Source organism: Juglans microcarpa x Juglans regia, chromosome 5D (genome assembly GCF_004785595.1).
Source record: "Juglans microcarpa x Juglans regia isolate MS1-56 chromosome 5D, Jm3101_v1.0, whole genome shotgun sequence".
Lineage (NCBI taxonomy): Eukaryota > Viridiplantae > Streptophyta > Magnoliopsida > Fagales > Juglandaceae > Juglans > Juglans microcarpa x Juglans regia.
This window is the reverse complement of record NC_054602.1, coordinates 9,580,274-9,593,045: the sequence shown is the minus strand read 5'-3', so window position 1 is coordinate 9,593,045 and position 12,772 is coordinate 9,580,274. Positions and strand designations below refer to the sequence as shown.

Genomic DNA, 12,772 nt, shown 5'->3' with positions numbered 1-12,772 from the left:
TTAATATTTTAATTTTTATAAGCTGAAGGTGCTTTATTTTATTTTATGTACTTGTATTTTGGAGCACTCGTGCATGAATTAATACGTTGTTAGAAATATAATTAAAAGAGTGTGGTTCATCATGATTACGCGTGTTTGACTTTGAAATTAATATTTTTTTTAAAAAATATATATAGATATATATTAATGGCCACCTGTAGCTAAGATTGGGATGATGGAGTGAGTATTGCCACGTGAACTTTAAATTAAAGTCCCAGAAAGTGGGATTTTAAGGGTTGGATTTATGCGAGTGTGTGTGATCACTAATAAATTAAGTACAGTAGTATTAGCCATTCATCGACTATCCAACCATTAACCCTTAGGATTATTTGATCTGGTTTTTCATGAGCCTCATGATGGCTGCGCGGACGGACTACTCGTTTAACTTGTGGATGAATCATGAAACCATGCCTTTTTAGCCTAAAATAATGGGTCGGTACTATGATTGATGTACGAGTGGTAACGAGGCAAGTCCCGTGTCATCATTTGTTATTTATTTATTTTTAATTGGCAAGATAATTACAAACTTATCACTCGTGAAATTGGGTTTTTTTTTTTTAAATGTTTAAAAAATATTAAAAAAAGGTGAATTATTGGTCACTCTAGAAGTAAGAACTGAGCAGCATTGTCCAATTAATAATTATGTTTCTTTAATATAGATTACGGAAATAAAAATGTTTTATCTTATTTCATTATATATCATTATTATAAATTTTTTAAATATTTAAATAAAATATAATTAATAATTCAAGATTTTCAAATCAAAAAATAATAATAATATTAAAAAATATTATTTTATTTAATTTTTAACTTTAATACCAATTTATTTTATCTTATTTTACTGTTTAAACTGTACTTAAATTTCACGCCTAGAAAACACACTCTTCACAAATACCACGGGTGTGTTCTAAATAACAGAAATATATATTCTTAATATATTATCATAAAATTAGAAGTGATTTAAAAAATTATTGAACAAAACAATTATCTAACCATATTTAACCATTATAATTAGACAAATTATATTATAATATCTCAATTTAAAATTTAGAGTATAAAATATATATATTTTCATGTTATGAAATGAAGTTCTCTGCAGCACATTAAGTGCGTTCTATTTTGTATAGCTGTAATATACTTGAAACTGAAAGTGACCTCAACAAATAAATAAAATAAAATAAAATAATGGCATGCAAATAAAAACTTAATAAAAAGAGTCTTCCAAGTTCATTGATAATATCTGGATCAATCTCCATTTTCTAACACAAATACTGACGTTCTAATATAAAGTTTTTTAAAAAATAAATAAATTATACTTATAATAATACTTTCCGGGTCACCATAATATGTTAATTAAAATAATTTAAATTAGTCTTAACCTAAGTCTTAAAGCATGACTCTCCTGCACTTTTCGATGGACAAGTATTAATTTTTCTTTAATTTTATATTATATTTAAATATATCTTCTAAATACTGGCTCTGAAAACTCGTAAAAAATGTCAAAATCAAGCATAAAGTTTTGAAGATCAGGGGGCAAGAAAAGAGGGTGACTGTCAATGTGTTGATCATTTGTCAAACCATGGAAATGGACTTCTGGGCTTTATCCTAGCTAGTGGATTTTCCTCGCATCAAATTTCAAAAGATATGGAATCTTATTGTTTGACCACATTCCACAACTCTACTTACAAATTTAATCTCTTTTCTTATGCATGTATTATTGTTTAATTTCATGCGCTTAATTTATGGGTATTTTTTTTTTAGTAATTCTATATACAACTGTGGAGTGTATAAACATCGTATAATCACTTTTAAAAATAGTGAAGTCTACTATTAAAAAATTAATTTTTTTATGGAGATCTCATATTTTATTTATTTTTTTCAAAACGATTATATGGAGGTTGCACAATTTACGACTAAATATTTTTTCTCTTTTTTTTTTTATATTAATTCGATGATGGGTAAGGACTAAATGCCACGAGTAACAACATTAGGAAGAAAAGAAAAAAAAAATTTATCAATCACTATTCACTATCTCATACCTTATACCCTATAAAAAAAATTATAATTATGAAGTGTGAGAGTAAATAATAGCTAATGCATTATATTCATGAAAGAAAAATATAGTGCCTAATGTAGGTTGTAGAAAGGTTTGAATATTTGTGACACATTAATTACCTCTACAAATAGTAATAATAATAATATCCTTTTTATTTAAAAAAAAATTGAAATTCCATTTAATTTCTATATTAAAAAACTTTCTTTAGGGAAGGGGAGGACCACAAAACAAAAAACAATGGGCATGAGGAAGGCTTGGACAACGCGACGTTCCCTGAATCTGACACCCATGACTGAGTGCCACCTACTCCTCTTTTTTTTGGATTGGATTAGCATGCGCCAAAGAAGAAGGATAGAAGGAACGCAGCAGCATATCTTTCTCAGATTTTTCTTTGATTTCTATGAACTTTTATCAGAAGCCATAATTGCTGTCACTGCTGTCATGGGTCCACTATGTAGGCCCACCTTGTCCACCATTTCAGGCCCTTTCCTGGGTTCATTATTATTTTGAATCAAATGAAATAATTGGGTATTCAGGCCCATGAATTCGCAAGGTCTGAATGGGCCTTTTTTTTATTTGATCACTCTCAAGGAATTTATTTTCTATATATATGATTCGTTGTTTGCTATGTCTATTGTATAATCTTGTTTAGAGTGTACTAGCACTACAAGTTTTAACTTCTTAAGTTAGGTCTTCGTATGACATGTTAGGGATGGGATCCCCTTAGTCCAAACTTTTTAAGTCTATATTTATGCTCGAAGGTTGTGTACAAACTATTGATTATCGTTACTGATATATGTGTAGAACGCGATCATTCATACTCACATTCACACGTGTATATTTTAATATTATAATTAATTAAGTTTGAATTTTTTCATCAGCAATCACCTTAGCGATGAGAATTGTTGGCTTCAATGACCCGAGGGGTAAACCTCGGCATAATTGAGTCACAAAAAGGAACCCTTCCCATATTATCAAATACTAGACATTAATTTGTTCCAATTGGCACTCAACCTCACGAAATAAGTGCAAAGAATTCAACCAAATTGACTAATAACTCAAGGACATAAGTCCAATGTCAACAAGATAAAGTCATGAGACCCTATCGAATACATATATATATATATATATATATATATATATATATATATACATATATATGCCTTCCAAGTGGAATCATGCAAACAATAACATTTGTTTCACCTATGAATACCAACTAAATAATAAAGCAGACAGTATTTACTACCCTCGCAGAGACTCTTTGCATATATAAATAAAAATTTGATAGATTAAGCAAATATCCTCTGAAGTTTTTTTTTTTTTTTAAATACCATTATTTACTTTTCTAATAGTACTCTCTAAGTTAGATATAAGAGAAGACTCGTTTGAGAGTTCATCTTGTCACTTCTCCTCTCTTTTAAAGAATATTTAGGTTATATTTAGTTGTTAAAATGATCTCAAATCAATCATTAATAACACTTATTACTTTGTCAATTTTTTATAAAAACGTTAAACTCATCTTAACCTATTTTATATATTTAAACATATCTCAATAGAATCTATAAAATATTATTATTCACATATTAACTAAGATCATTTGAGATCACATCAATATTATTTTAAATTTAATTCATGTCATGATAAGAAATAAACTATCTAAATCCCTTAACTGAAATTATTAATTTGGAAACTTAAAAATTTTCCAAAGGGTAGTCTAGTTTTGATCTTTGACTTTTGCGGCGTATGATTCTGGTTTCCAAAAATCCCTTGACGGAGTTATCATTATCACCCACAAGCTGGTTAAAGTCAATAGAACCGGTTTGACTGCTAAGTTGTTTGGTTTTGCTTGGTCCGTTTGAATTTAAGATGTGATTCATTTTATTTTAGTATTACAATTATATCAAATTTTTACATAAAATATAATAAATAATTCAAATTTTTAAAATCTCAATTCAATTTTTTTAAATCTCAAAACAATAATAATATTAAAAAATAATATTTTAACAATATTTTTTTCAACTTTTATATTTCATTTAAAACTACCTCATTTTATCTTTGAATTCAAACCAACCTATGAATGATAATCTTTGGATGGTTTTTAGTAAGATGGTTATGAATTTTAGAGCAATTCCAATGATTTATTTAAATTTTTATTTGTATTAATCTAATCACTTTTCAAATAGACTGTATTTTATTTTATCTATTCTTTTATATATAATTTTATTTTATCTATTCTTTTTGTGCACTTTACTAATTAATTGACTGTCACTTTTTTTTAAAGAAAAATCTTCTTATAAATGAGTTTGTGCACCAATCCGTGCATTGATTCTGATATGCAAGGCATTCGTTTAATAAAATTGTGCGAGTTTAGATAAAAATGATTTTTGTGAGATAAAAGATCTTCTTTTTCTCTAAAAAAAATTTTTTTATTTTTTTTTTTAATAAAAAAAAGTCATGTCAGCATCGATACGCGGTTTAATGCGTCAAATCGCTTGTACTTAGCAAGACTTTTTTTTTAATATAAAATAATTATTTTAATTAATCAAATTAATAGAGTGAACAAATAATATACAAAAATGATTGTACGTAACATAATTCTAATTTAATATCTTTTTAAAATCAAAATAAAGAAGGAGATGAAGAAATAATAAAGAAAGGCAGAGAAAGATATCCGACCGGAGATGAATTCATAGAATAAATTATGTATTGATAAACAGTATCAATCTGAACGTAAATGGGGCATGCAGTGAAGCAGGCTAGCTACGGCCGACGGACCAAACTGTTTCCCAAATTTACAAACAATCACCTATCAAGATCACTTGGGAAACTCCATGTTTTTGTACTACGTGCAGATCCAGCTCAGCGGAGGCAGGCAGCCGGGTGAAAAAGGATGGTTGTTGGTGTTGCAAACAAAGTTTCGAGAGCTAAAATAAGGGAAAATTTAAACATGCATTAGTTTTGAAGAAAGTAAGTGTAATGTTGCGCTTGGAACCTTCCCCAAATTAAAAACTGAAAGGCGGCCAACCTCCTGAACCCACAAAACTCTTTATAAACTACCTCCAGTTTCCATGTGATAACTCATCCTCCTTGCAATTCCATGTCATTTGTCTCTTCACGGCCACCTTGTCTGCTGGCTAACATGTTCAAACCTGTGCTAGTTTTCTCTGTTCTTTTGTCTCTCTGTCTGTCATCCTTGGCTCAAACATGTAGCAAATACAGCTTCCCTAGCAACCAGGTGTTTAGCTCCTGCAATGATCTCCCTTATCTGAACTCCTTCCTACATTGGAACTACAACCAATCTTCTGGGAGCCTCCAAATCGCATTCAGGAAGACCGGGGTCACCCCCTCTTCATGGACTGCGTGGGCAATCAACCCCACCGGTTCGGGCATGAAGGGAGCACAAGCACTTGTTGCTTACCAGTTTTCCAATGGAAGCTTGGCATTCTACCAGTCCCAGATCACTAGTTATGCTACAACCATGGCAGAGAGCAATCTGACTTATGCTGTCCCGGAGTTGACAGCAACGTATTCGAATAGTGAGATTGTAATCTATGCTACCTTGGCACTTCCCAACAGTATCACCACTATTAACCATGTTTGGCAAGTGGGTCCTGTTAAAGATGACAAACCACAATCGCATTCGCTGGATGACGCTAACACCAATTCCAAGGGAGTTCTGAATCTCCTGTCGGGGGAGGCTGGAACGAGCGGAGGGGGAGGTTCAAGATCCAGAGATAAAAATGCATGTGAACGGAAACTTGCTCCTTTTTGGTTTTCATGTTCTTTTTACGTAGTTTTTTTTATGTTACGTAAATTGGTGTTTTAGTTCCACAGTCCACTGTGATTTTTTCTTCTTCGCTCTTTAATCTTCTTGCATCTCAATTGGGTTTGGCTGTCTGACTCTTGTTATTCAGTTTGTGGGATCCATCATTCTATTTTCTTGTTTTCCCCCTTCCAAGTACAAGTCATCTTAAGTTGACAAAAGTACTCTCGAGTACTTATCTCTACCCAAAAACAAGGTTCAATTATTAAGTAGTAATAAATCTGTGCTACAAGCAGCAATTTTGGTATTTGTAAAGATGGCTTTGTTTACTTTCCAGTCCATTAGCGGTAGTGTAATGAATGGTACAATTTTTGCTATTTCACGTCAGGAAATGTCTGTTTTTGGATTTCTCGTATTGAAATGTTCTTCAAGGCATTGAATACCTTCGTCAGAATTACTTAATCGGCCCAAGTTCTAAAAGTTATTGGAACGAAATTTCAGGTCCATGGAGTGCTAAATGTCTTCAGCTGGGGTATCTTGATGCCTATTGGAGTTATGATAGCAAGGTACTTGAAGGTATTCGAATCCGCAGACCCTGCATGGTTTTATCTTCATGCCAGTTGCCAAACCACAGCTTATGTTATTGGAGTTGCTGGAGTGGCAACTGGTATTAAGCTTGGAAACGACTCTGCTGGTGTCGAACAAACCAAGCACAGAGTAATTGGCGTTCTCCTTTTCATCCTCGCAACACTTCAGGTACCCGAGTTTCTTCCCATACAATCAATCAATCAATCTTATTTTACGTAGTATTTCCTAAACAAAATGTGACTATTTCATTATCTGGCTTTCTAAGAGAAAGATTTGAGTTCATGTGTAGGTGTTTGCTCTGCTTCTGAGGCCAAAGAAGGATCACAAGTACAGATTTTACTGGAATATTTATCACCATTCAGTTGGGTATCTAGTAATCCTTCTGAGCATCATTAACATATTCAAAGGATTTGATATTTTGAAGCCGGAGAAGAAGTGGAAGAGTGGTTACATTGCCATCGTTGTGATTTTCATAATCAATATTGTGTGGGTGGAAGCGTATACATGGTATCTTCTTCGGAAGAAGAGGTCGGAGAGCACGGGAAAGACGCATCAGGGCGTGAATGGAGCAAAAGGGTATGGTGCGAGGCCAGCACAGTTTGCTTAGAATATTGCAGTTTTCCAGATGGAGGATGTGATTTCTTTTTGTTTCAAACGCATTCACTTTATATATTTAATTCTGTGTTGATGCACCCTTTTGTATATTCATGGATTCGAGTATTGAGGATACCTTATGTACCGAGTGAATTGGGTACTGGAGCTGATTCATTCATAGGTGGTACTGTCAGGAGCCTGGACGTTTTACGTTCTACATACATGTCAGTTACTTCATATTAAACTTATCACTACATCCATGTTTTCTCCTGATTTACTGAAAATTCCCATCTTATTTCACTGTTTTATGTCACAAAACTAAGCATTATTTGCAGTATTTGGTGCTTAGTGAGCATAATCTTTTGGTCAATACTGCTTAGGCCAGATGGTTCCAGTTTGGCAATTGGCATTCCGGCTTGATAAAATACTTTAAAGGGCAGCAGACAGCAGTTCGCATGAGCCTGTTCCTGCGCAATGAATTGATTAATCTATAGATACAAACTCAATATAGGTTTTAAATATGCCGGATTGTTTTGGGGGGAATCATTCAAGCCACCACTTGTCAATAATTCAAGACAAATTGTATCTATAAAGAATTATGCTACATGTCATCTTTAATCTTGTAATCGCTATTCACACCTACTGTTTTACATCTTACATTTAAAATGTGTTCCATCAACGGATATGATCTAAAACAATTTATGATAAAAAATAGCATTTATCATCCACAGCCTTCAAAGTGCTTTTGAGATTCATTCAAGCACATTTCAGGTTAAGAGTCGATAGTTTCAATAAATAAACAACTCATAAAAGCTGTGGATGCAACTAAAATATCAATACTAACCTCTATAAAGGTTTGGGAATAATTTAAAGGGCATATATATTCAATATTGCGAGTTGCCATCTCAACTGATTTGGCACTGGAAAAAGCCCAGCGAATTTGAGGAATCGTTGTATTTATTAAACATCACTCAGCCAATGGAACATGATGGAATCATAAAAAACATGTTGCAAATACTTTTTGGAACATGGGAATCAAACTAAACTATACCAAATAAACTGTATCCCAGGTTTCAACAATCAGTTTCGTGTTCTCTCATTCGGATTGTCGTAAAACCTCAACAAATGCATCCTTGACAAAAGGGTTCGAAGCAGCTACTCGCTGGGCTGTGATGTCAAAATCTTTACCAGATCTGATGAACAACCATAAAATGTTAAGATTAATAAAATATTTGGAAATATCTGTGCTTGTGAAAAACCACCCCATTGCATGTCCAACTCACAAATTGCTTTGTGAAGGCCAAGAGGATAAATATCAATGGGTGTTGACTACTTAACTAAATCGTTAGAAGGTTGCTATGGAAAAATGCTAATCCTATCTAGAACCTCCTGTTTTCCCTCCGTCAAGAAACAAGAATAAAGCATATTTAAGTATGTTACGTACGGGTCATATACAACTCCTCCAGCCTCTTGTACAATCACAGCACCACCAGCAACATCCCTGAGTACAAAAGCGGACCATGTCAATCACATATCATATCAGAACTCATTTGAGAAGAACAACGTCAAACGGAGAACCATCAAACAAAAAATATCCCAAAAAAAGAATCAGGCCTTTCCAATCAAACCAATAACCTCGCTGAAAAGTTAAAAGGTATCATACCAAGGACCCCCAAAGCCGATTTCAAAAAATAGGTCAAGCCTTCCACATGCAATCCCACAGAGATTTAATGCACAAGAGCCACACATCCGAATGGATCTCACCTGATCAGAAGAGAAACTAGTATTCATAAACAGACACCAATGCATGTTATAAATCCCAATAGCAATGGTGACATGATTATAGTTTACCTTGGAAAGTAGGCTATTGATCCTGTTTGTAGAAGCATCCAATGTCAGCTTATCACGTTTAGTACCAGCCTGCTCTTTCAGGACAAAGCTTTAGTTTAGAAAATATTTTCTTGATGATCAAAACTAATATATTTATGAATTTATTGCACCACAGTGGAATCTGAAATACATTCTGGAATTTTTAAAGCATGTATATGTCTACGATATGCATGAAGCCAAATTTCAGCTTTTTCATAATGTAATACAAGCGAGAAACTAAGAAGCAGATTTGTATATTCACATGCCATGAAGCAGGGGCACATCATATATATGCTCACTGGGATTTTTCAAACATAACTGAATAAATAATGTCATAAATCATGTTGTACCAAAGAAGTTATGTGCCAACTGAAAGAACCATCTACACTTGTTTTTCACGTTGGCTTTTTTATTCTTCTCTCCACCTTTTCTTGTTTATGTACAAGGAAGGGGGTGTACAATGGATGAAAATAGTTTCAAGATTTGGATCCAATTACCAAAGTTTTTTTTTTATATGTCTTTGACCACAGGCTTAAACCCCCCAACCTCCCCCGCCCCTCCCCCACCCCCCCCCCCCCCCCCCAAAAAAAAAAAAAGAACTAAAGACAAAGATTTTTCCCCTGTTCTTAAGACTAGCATCTAAACATCAGTTGGTACACATTCATGTGACTTAAGGCAAAAATTCCAGACTCCTGAGTTTAGAGCTATAGCTTGTGAAGGAGGGCAGAGTTTCATCCACTTGGTTTGGGCTCATGACTTTGTTACTAAAGCTCTATAGAGCTCATGTTTTCCTAATGTGCTTTCCCGGTTGGTAGAATACCTAAGAGACTACAAGAAGGCGACAAAAATATAATAATTACAGTGTTTTGTATCAAGAATCGATTCCATTGTATACTTACGTACCTCAGTTGCAAGGAGAGACTTCACAAGTTCAGTTTGAGATGATGCTGCAACATTGCATAACAAAAGCATGTTGCTGTTAGAGGTTCCTAGGATTAGTAAAGGAGAAACCAAAAACTGAGAGTTTAGGAAAATCAATCTCACCTTTTATAGGGTTTCCATTGAGAAAAGCACCTTTTCCACGTATGCCAGTGAAAAGCTACATATCAATAACCCAAATTTATACATCTCAGCCAGCAGTACTTATTGAAACATGTTTTGACTGTCAAATTTATGTGTTTGACAGAACTATACAGAGAAGCTAGGGCACCTCAACAGCCAAAAAGAAAATTGAAAAGATGTTGATCATATAGAATCTGTGACTTCCACAGGTTAATTGGATCATAGTAGACTATTAGAGTCATGGGCAACAAGTATGACGGAGGGAGAAAACAACTTATTGCTCACTGACAATTGTGTTAAACGACAATCCAAATATGAAGCTGACAAAAAAATCAGTGAATATTGTACACGTGGTTGAGTGAGAGTAACAGTCCACATGTGACGAATATACCTTGGGAACTACAGAGTCCATCAGTAAAATGATTGGATGATTCTGCATGTCTCTTTATATATTTTGAGCCATGAAGTATTAGATTCTTGTACATTATCCTTATATGTGGGTTCTGCACATTAACCCTATGCCTCATTGACTGGTCATTATGGTTTATCACTTATGTCAAACATACATGAACCATTAGAATTCTCACCTCATCCATTATTGGATTGTAAACAACACCAACTGTAGGAACCTTTCCAATTGTAAGACCAATGGAAACACACACAAAGGGAAACCTACAAAAATTGAGTCGTGTCAAATCTAACAGTGAAAATGACTGAATACATTGAATAGAAAGGATCACCTTTAATAAAAAGAAACTTATATTTACCCATGGACAAAGTTAGTGGTTCCATCCAGCGGATCAACTATCCATGTCGGTTCATCAGTCAGATCCACAGTACCAAATGCAGCACTAGTTTCTTCACCAATGAACTAAGAAGAACAACAGTTGGAACCAGTTCAGAAATTATGAGGAGATAAAAACACCACATTTTGAGCACTAAATTTAACTTTCTCTGATGCATGAAATGAGTAATGGGATAAGTGTTAACCTTGTGAGTGGGGTAAAGCTGCTTGAGATGACTGAAGATGAGATCTTCGCATGCCTTATCAGTTTCGGTAACCAAATCTACCTGCATTCCACAATAAACTCGTAATTTATAAGTTTATTGCTTCTCCTCCGAATTCCAGTTAACATCCTCAATCACAGAATGAACCAATGAGTTGCTATAGAAAATAGAAGGATAACAAAATAAAGAATATGGGTTTCTCACACATCACATGTTTGACTGTGGTCAAAATAAAAAAATAAACACCTCAACTATAACTCTATTTTCCGTTTGTAATAAAAGAAGAAGAAGAAGGAAAAAAAAAAAAGAAAAAAAAAAAAAAAACAGCTCTAAGCATATTAATTTTGTGAACATGGTGACAGAAATTTCCATAATACATTTTTATCCATTAATTTTTAGCTCCCAAATCAAGGAGAAGCATGGGCAACAGCATATCCAACAATAGCATGAGGTACATAAAAACCTCAAAAATCATATGGCTATGCAAAACGTCTATTGGCATGCTGAATGAGTCAAATAACATGTATACTTAATTCGATAACTTGCATTTACCAGATAAAGAAAACATGTAAAGGGGAGAAAAAGCATGAGATATGGCGCACCAATTGTTGAAGAAAGAAGAAAAAGACATACCAGGCCTTTATGCTCCACATGTTTAGTTTGATAGAACCCCTTATGGATTACCTGAGAAATTAAATATTTTTGTAACACAATAGAACAAAAGACGAGGAAAATGAAAATCAGATTAACAATAAACAAAAAAAAAAAAAAAAAAATTGGACTTTGGATTGTCAAACCTCGCCAGCTCTCTTCGCTGCATCAATAGCGGATGCGAGGAAGTCTGAGAGCGAATCTGCAAGCCAAAGAAGTTGGAAGAAAGAATACAAGAAAGTAAGGAACAAAATTTTTAATGAATATCAACGAGAAAATGCGTAAAGAATTTGGACCAAAATAAATAAATAACAAGTGCGTAAGAGACGTTGATAGGGTCCTACCATATTCGGCCATTTTTTAAGTTTCTGAAGGAGAAGAAGAGAAAGAACTGAGAGGTAAAATCAGACGATGCTACAAAAGGCGCTGGCTTTGTCTTCGCCCTTTCACTCAGCACACTCTGCAGCAACAAAATATCCCATGTGTTTATATAGCAACTGAACTTGGAATTTTTTATGTAATAGCATGTCCCTACAGTTACTCGGGTACACTGTAACGCCTAGATCCAGAAATTCATGTTTTTTATAAAGTACTTTCAATAATTTAGACATAATTAGCAGATTCTGTTATATTTAATGTTATAATTCATATTGACCAATTGTTAAAAAAAAAAAAAAAAACATCCTCATCCGCGATACCTCGCACTCTCCCACCCAAGCAAAGGTTCGTGGGTCTGCCCAGAAAGAAATATGAATATGCTCGTATGCTTGTTGGATATGCTTATCGTCAATTAATGCATATGCCGGGGATAATCTGATAATCTTCCTCTTTCGAGCTTTGGCATTTGTTTTGTCCAAATCAAATTGCAGCAAGTGAGTTTGGAGTTATGCAGGAAACTTCGCATCTAGTCAGTTGCGTAATAGGCAAAATATAAAAAAAGTGACCTTTAGATCGTAGATCTGTGAAGTGTGAAGTACAAAAGGAAGACGGTTCCCTGGAATAATTGAGACAGATTATAGCAACACCAACCATACCAAATAGGAGAGAGGGAGAGAGAGGCTACTATCGTCATTGCCAAATAAAGACAATCCATGCATGGAATATGCTACGGAGATGCTGCTTCGTTGTTCTGATTCTATTCA

General features: G+C 33.9%; 2 protein-coding genes across 2 annotated transcripts; one reads left to right on the top strand and one right to left on the bottom strand.

Annotated features, from left to right (window-relative positions):
- The first annotated feature begins 5,014 nt into the window (after window positions 1-5,014).
- Window positions 5,015-7,288, top strand: LOC121264939 (cytochrome b561 and DOMON domain-containing protein At5g47530-like). Its single transcript, XM_041168324.1, has 3 exons — window positions 5,015-5,837; window positions 6,360-6,614; window positions 6,736-7,288. Exons 1-3 carry the CDS (start codon window positions 5,193-5,195, stop codon window positions 7,051-7,053), a joined length of 1,218 nt encoding a protein of 405 aa, XP_041024258.1. The 5' UTR covers window positions 5,015-5,192; the 3' UTR covers window positions 7,054-7,288.
- Window positions 7,289-7,903: 615 nt separating this feature from the next.
- On the bottom strand, window positions 7,904-12,327 carry LOC121264941 (inositol-phosphate phosphatase-like). The gene is made up of 12 exons (XM_041168326.1): window positions 11,975-12,327; window positions 11,777-11,832; window positions 11,613-11,663; window positions 10,962-11,042; window positions 10,739-10,842; window positions 10,559-10,643; window positions 9,954-10,008; window positions 9,813-9,856; window positions 8,892-8,960; window positions 8,704-8,804; window positions 8,485-8,541; window positions 7,904-8,233 (listed from the first exon to the last, which is right to left on the bottom strand). The coding sequence occupies exons 1-12, from the start codon at window positions 11,985-11,987 to the stop codon at window positions 8,137-8,139; spliced, it is 813 nt and encodes a 270-aa protein (XP_041024260.1). The 5' UTR covers window positions 11,988-12,327; the 3' UTR covers window positions 7,904-8,136.
- Between the last annotated feature and the right edge of the window lie 445 nt (window positions 12,328-12,772).

What these genes read in the sequence shown, in the direction of transcription:
- LOC121264941 (XM_041168326.1), bottom strand. An exon ending in AGTCTCTCCTTGCAACTGAG is followed by an intron (nt 8,961 to 9,812) that starts GTACGTAAGTAT and finishes CTGAAAGAGCAG; the next exon opens with GCTGGTACTAAACGTGATAA. An exon ending in GGAGGAGTTGTATATGACCC is followed by an intron (nt 8,234 to 8,484) that starts GTACGTAACATA and finishes GTTGTTCATCAG; the next exon opens with ATCTGGTAAAGATTTTGACA.
- LOC121264939 (XM_041168324.1), top strand. Translation starts at nt 5,193, where the DNA reads ATGTCATTTGTCTCTTCACGGCCACCTTGTCTGCTGGCTAACATGTTC. An exon ending in CAAGATCCAGAGATAAAAAT is followed by an intron (nt 5,838 to 6,359) that starts GCATGTGAACGG and finishes ACGAAATTTCAG; the next exon opens with GTCCATGGAGTGCTAAATGT. An exon ending in TCATCCTCGCAACACTTCAG is followed by an intron (nt 6,615 to 6,735) that starts GTACCCGAGTTT and finishes GTTCATGTGTAG; the next exon opens with GTGTTTGCTCTGCTTCTGAG.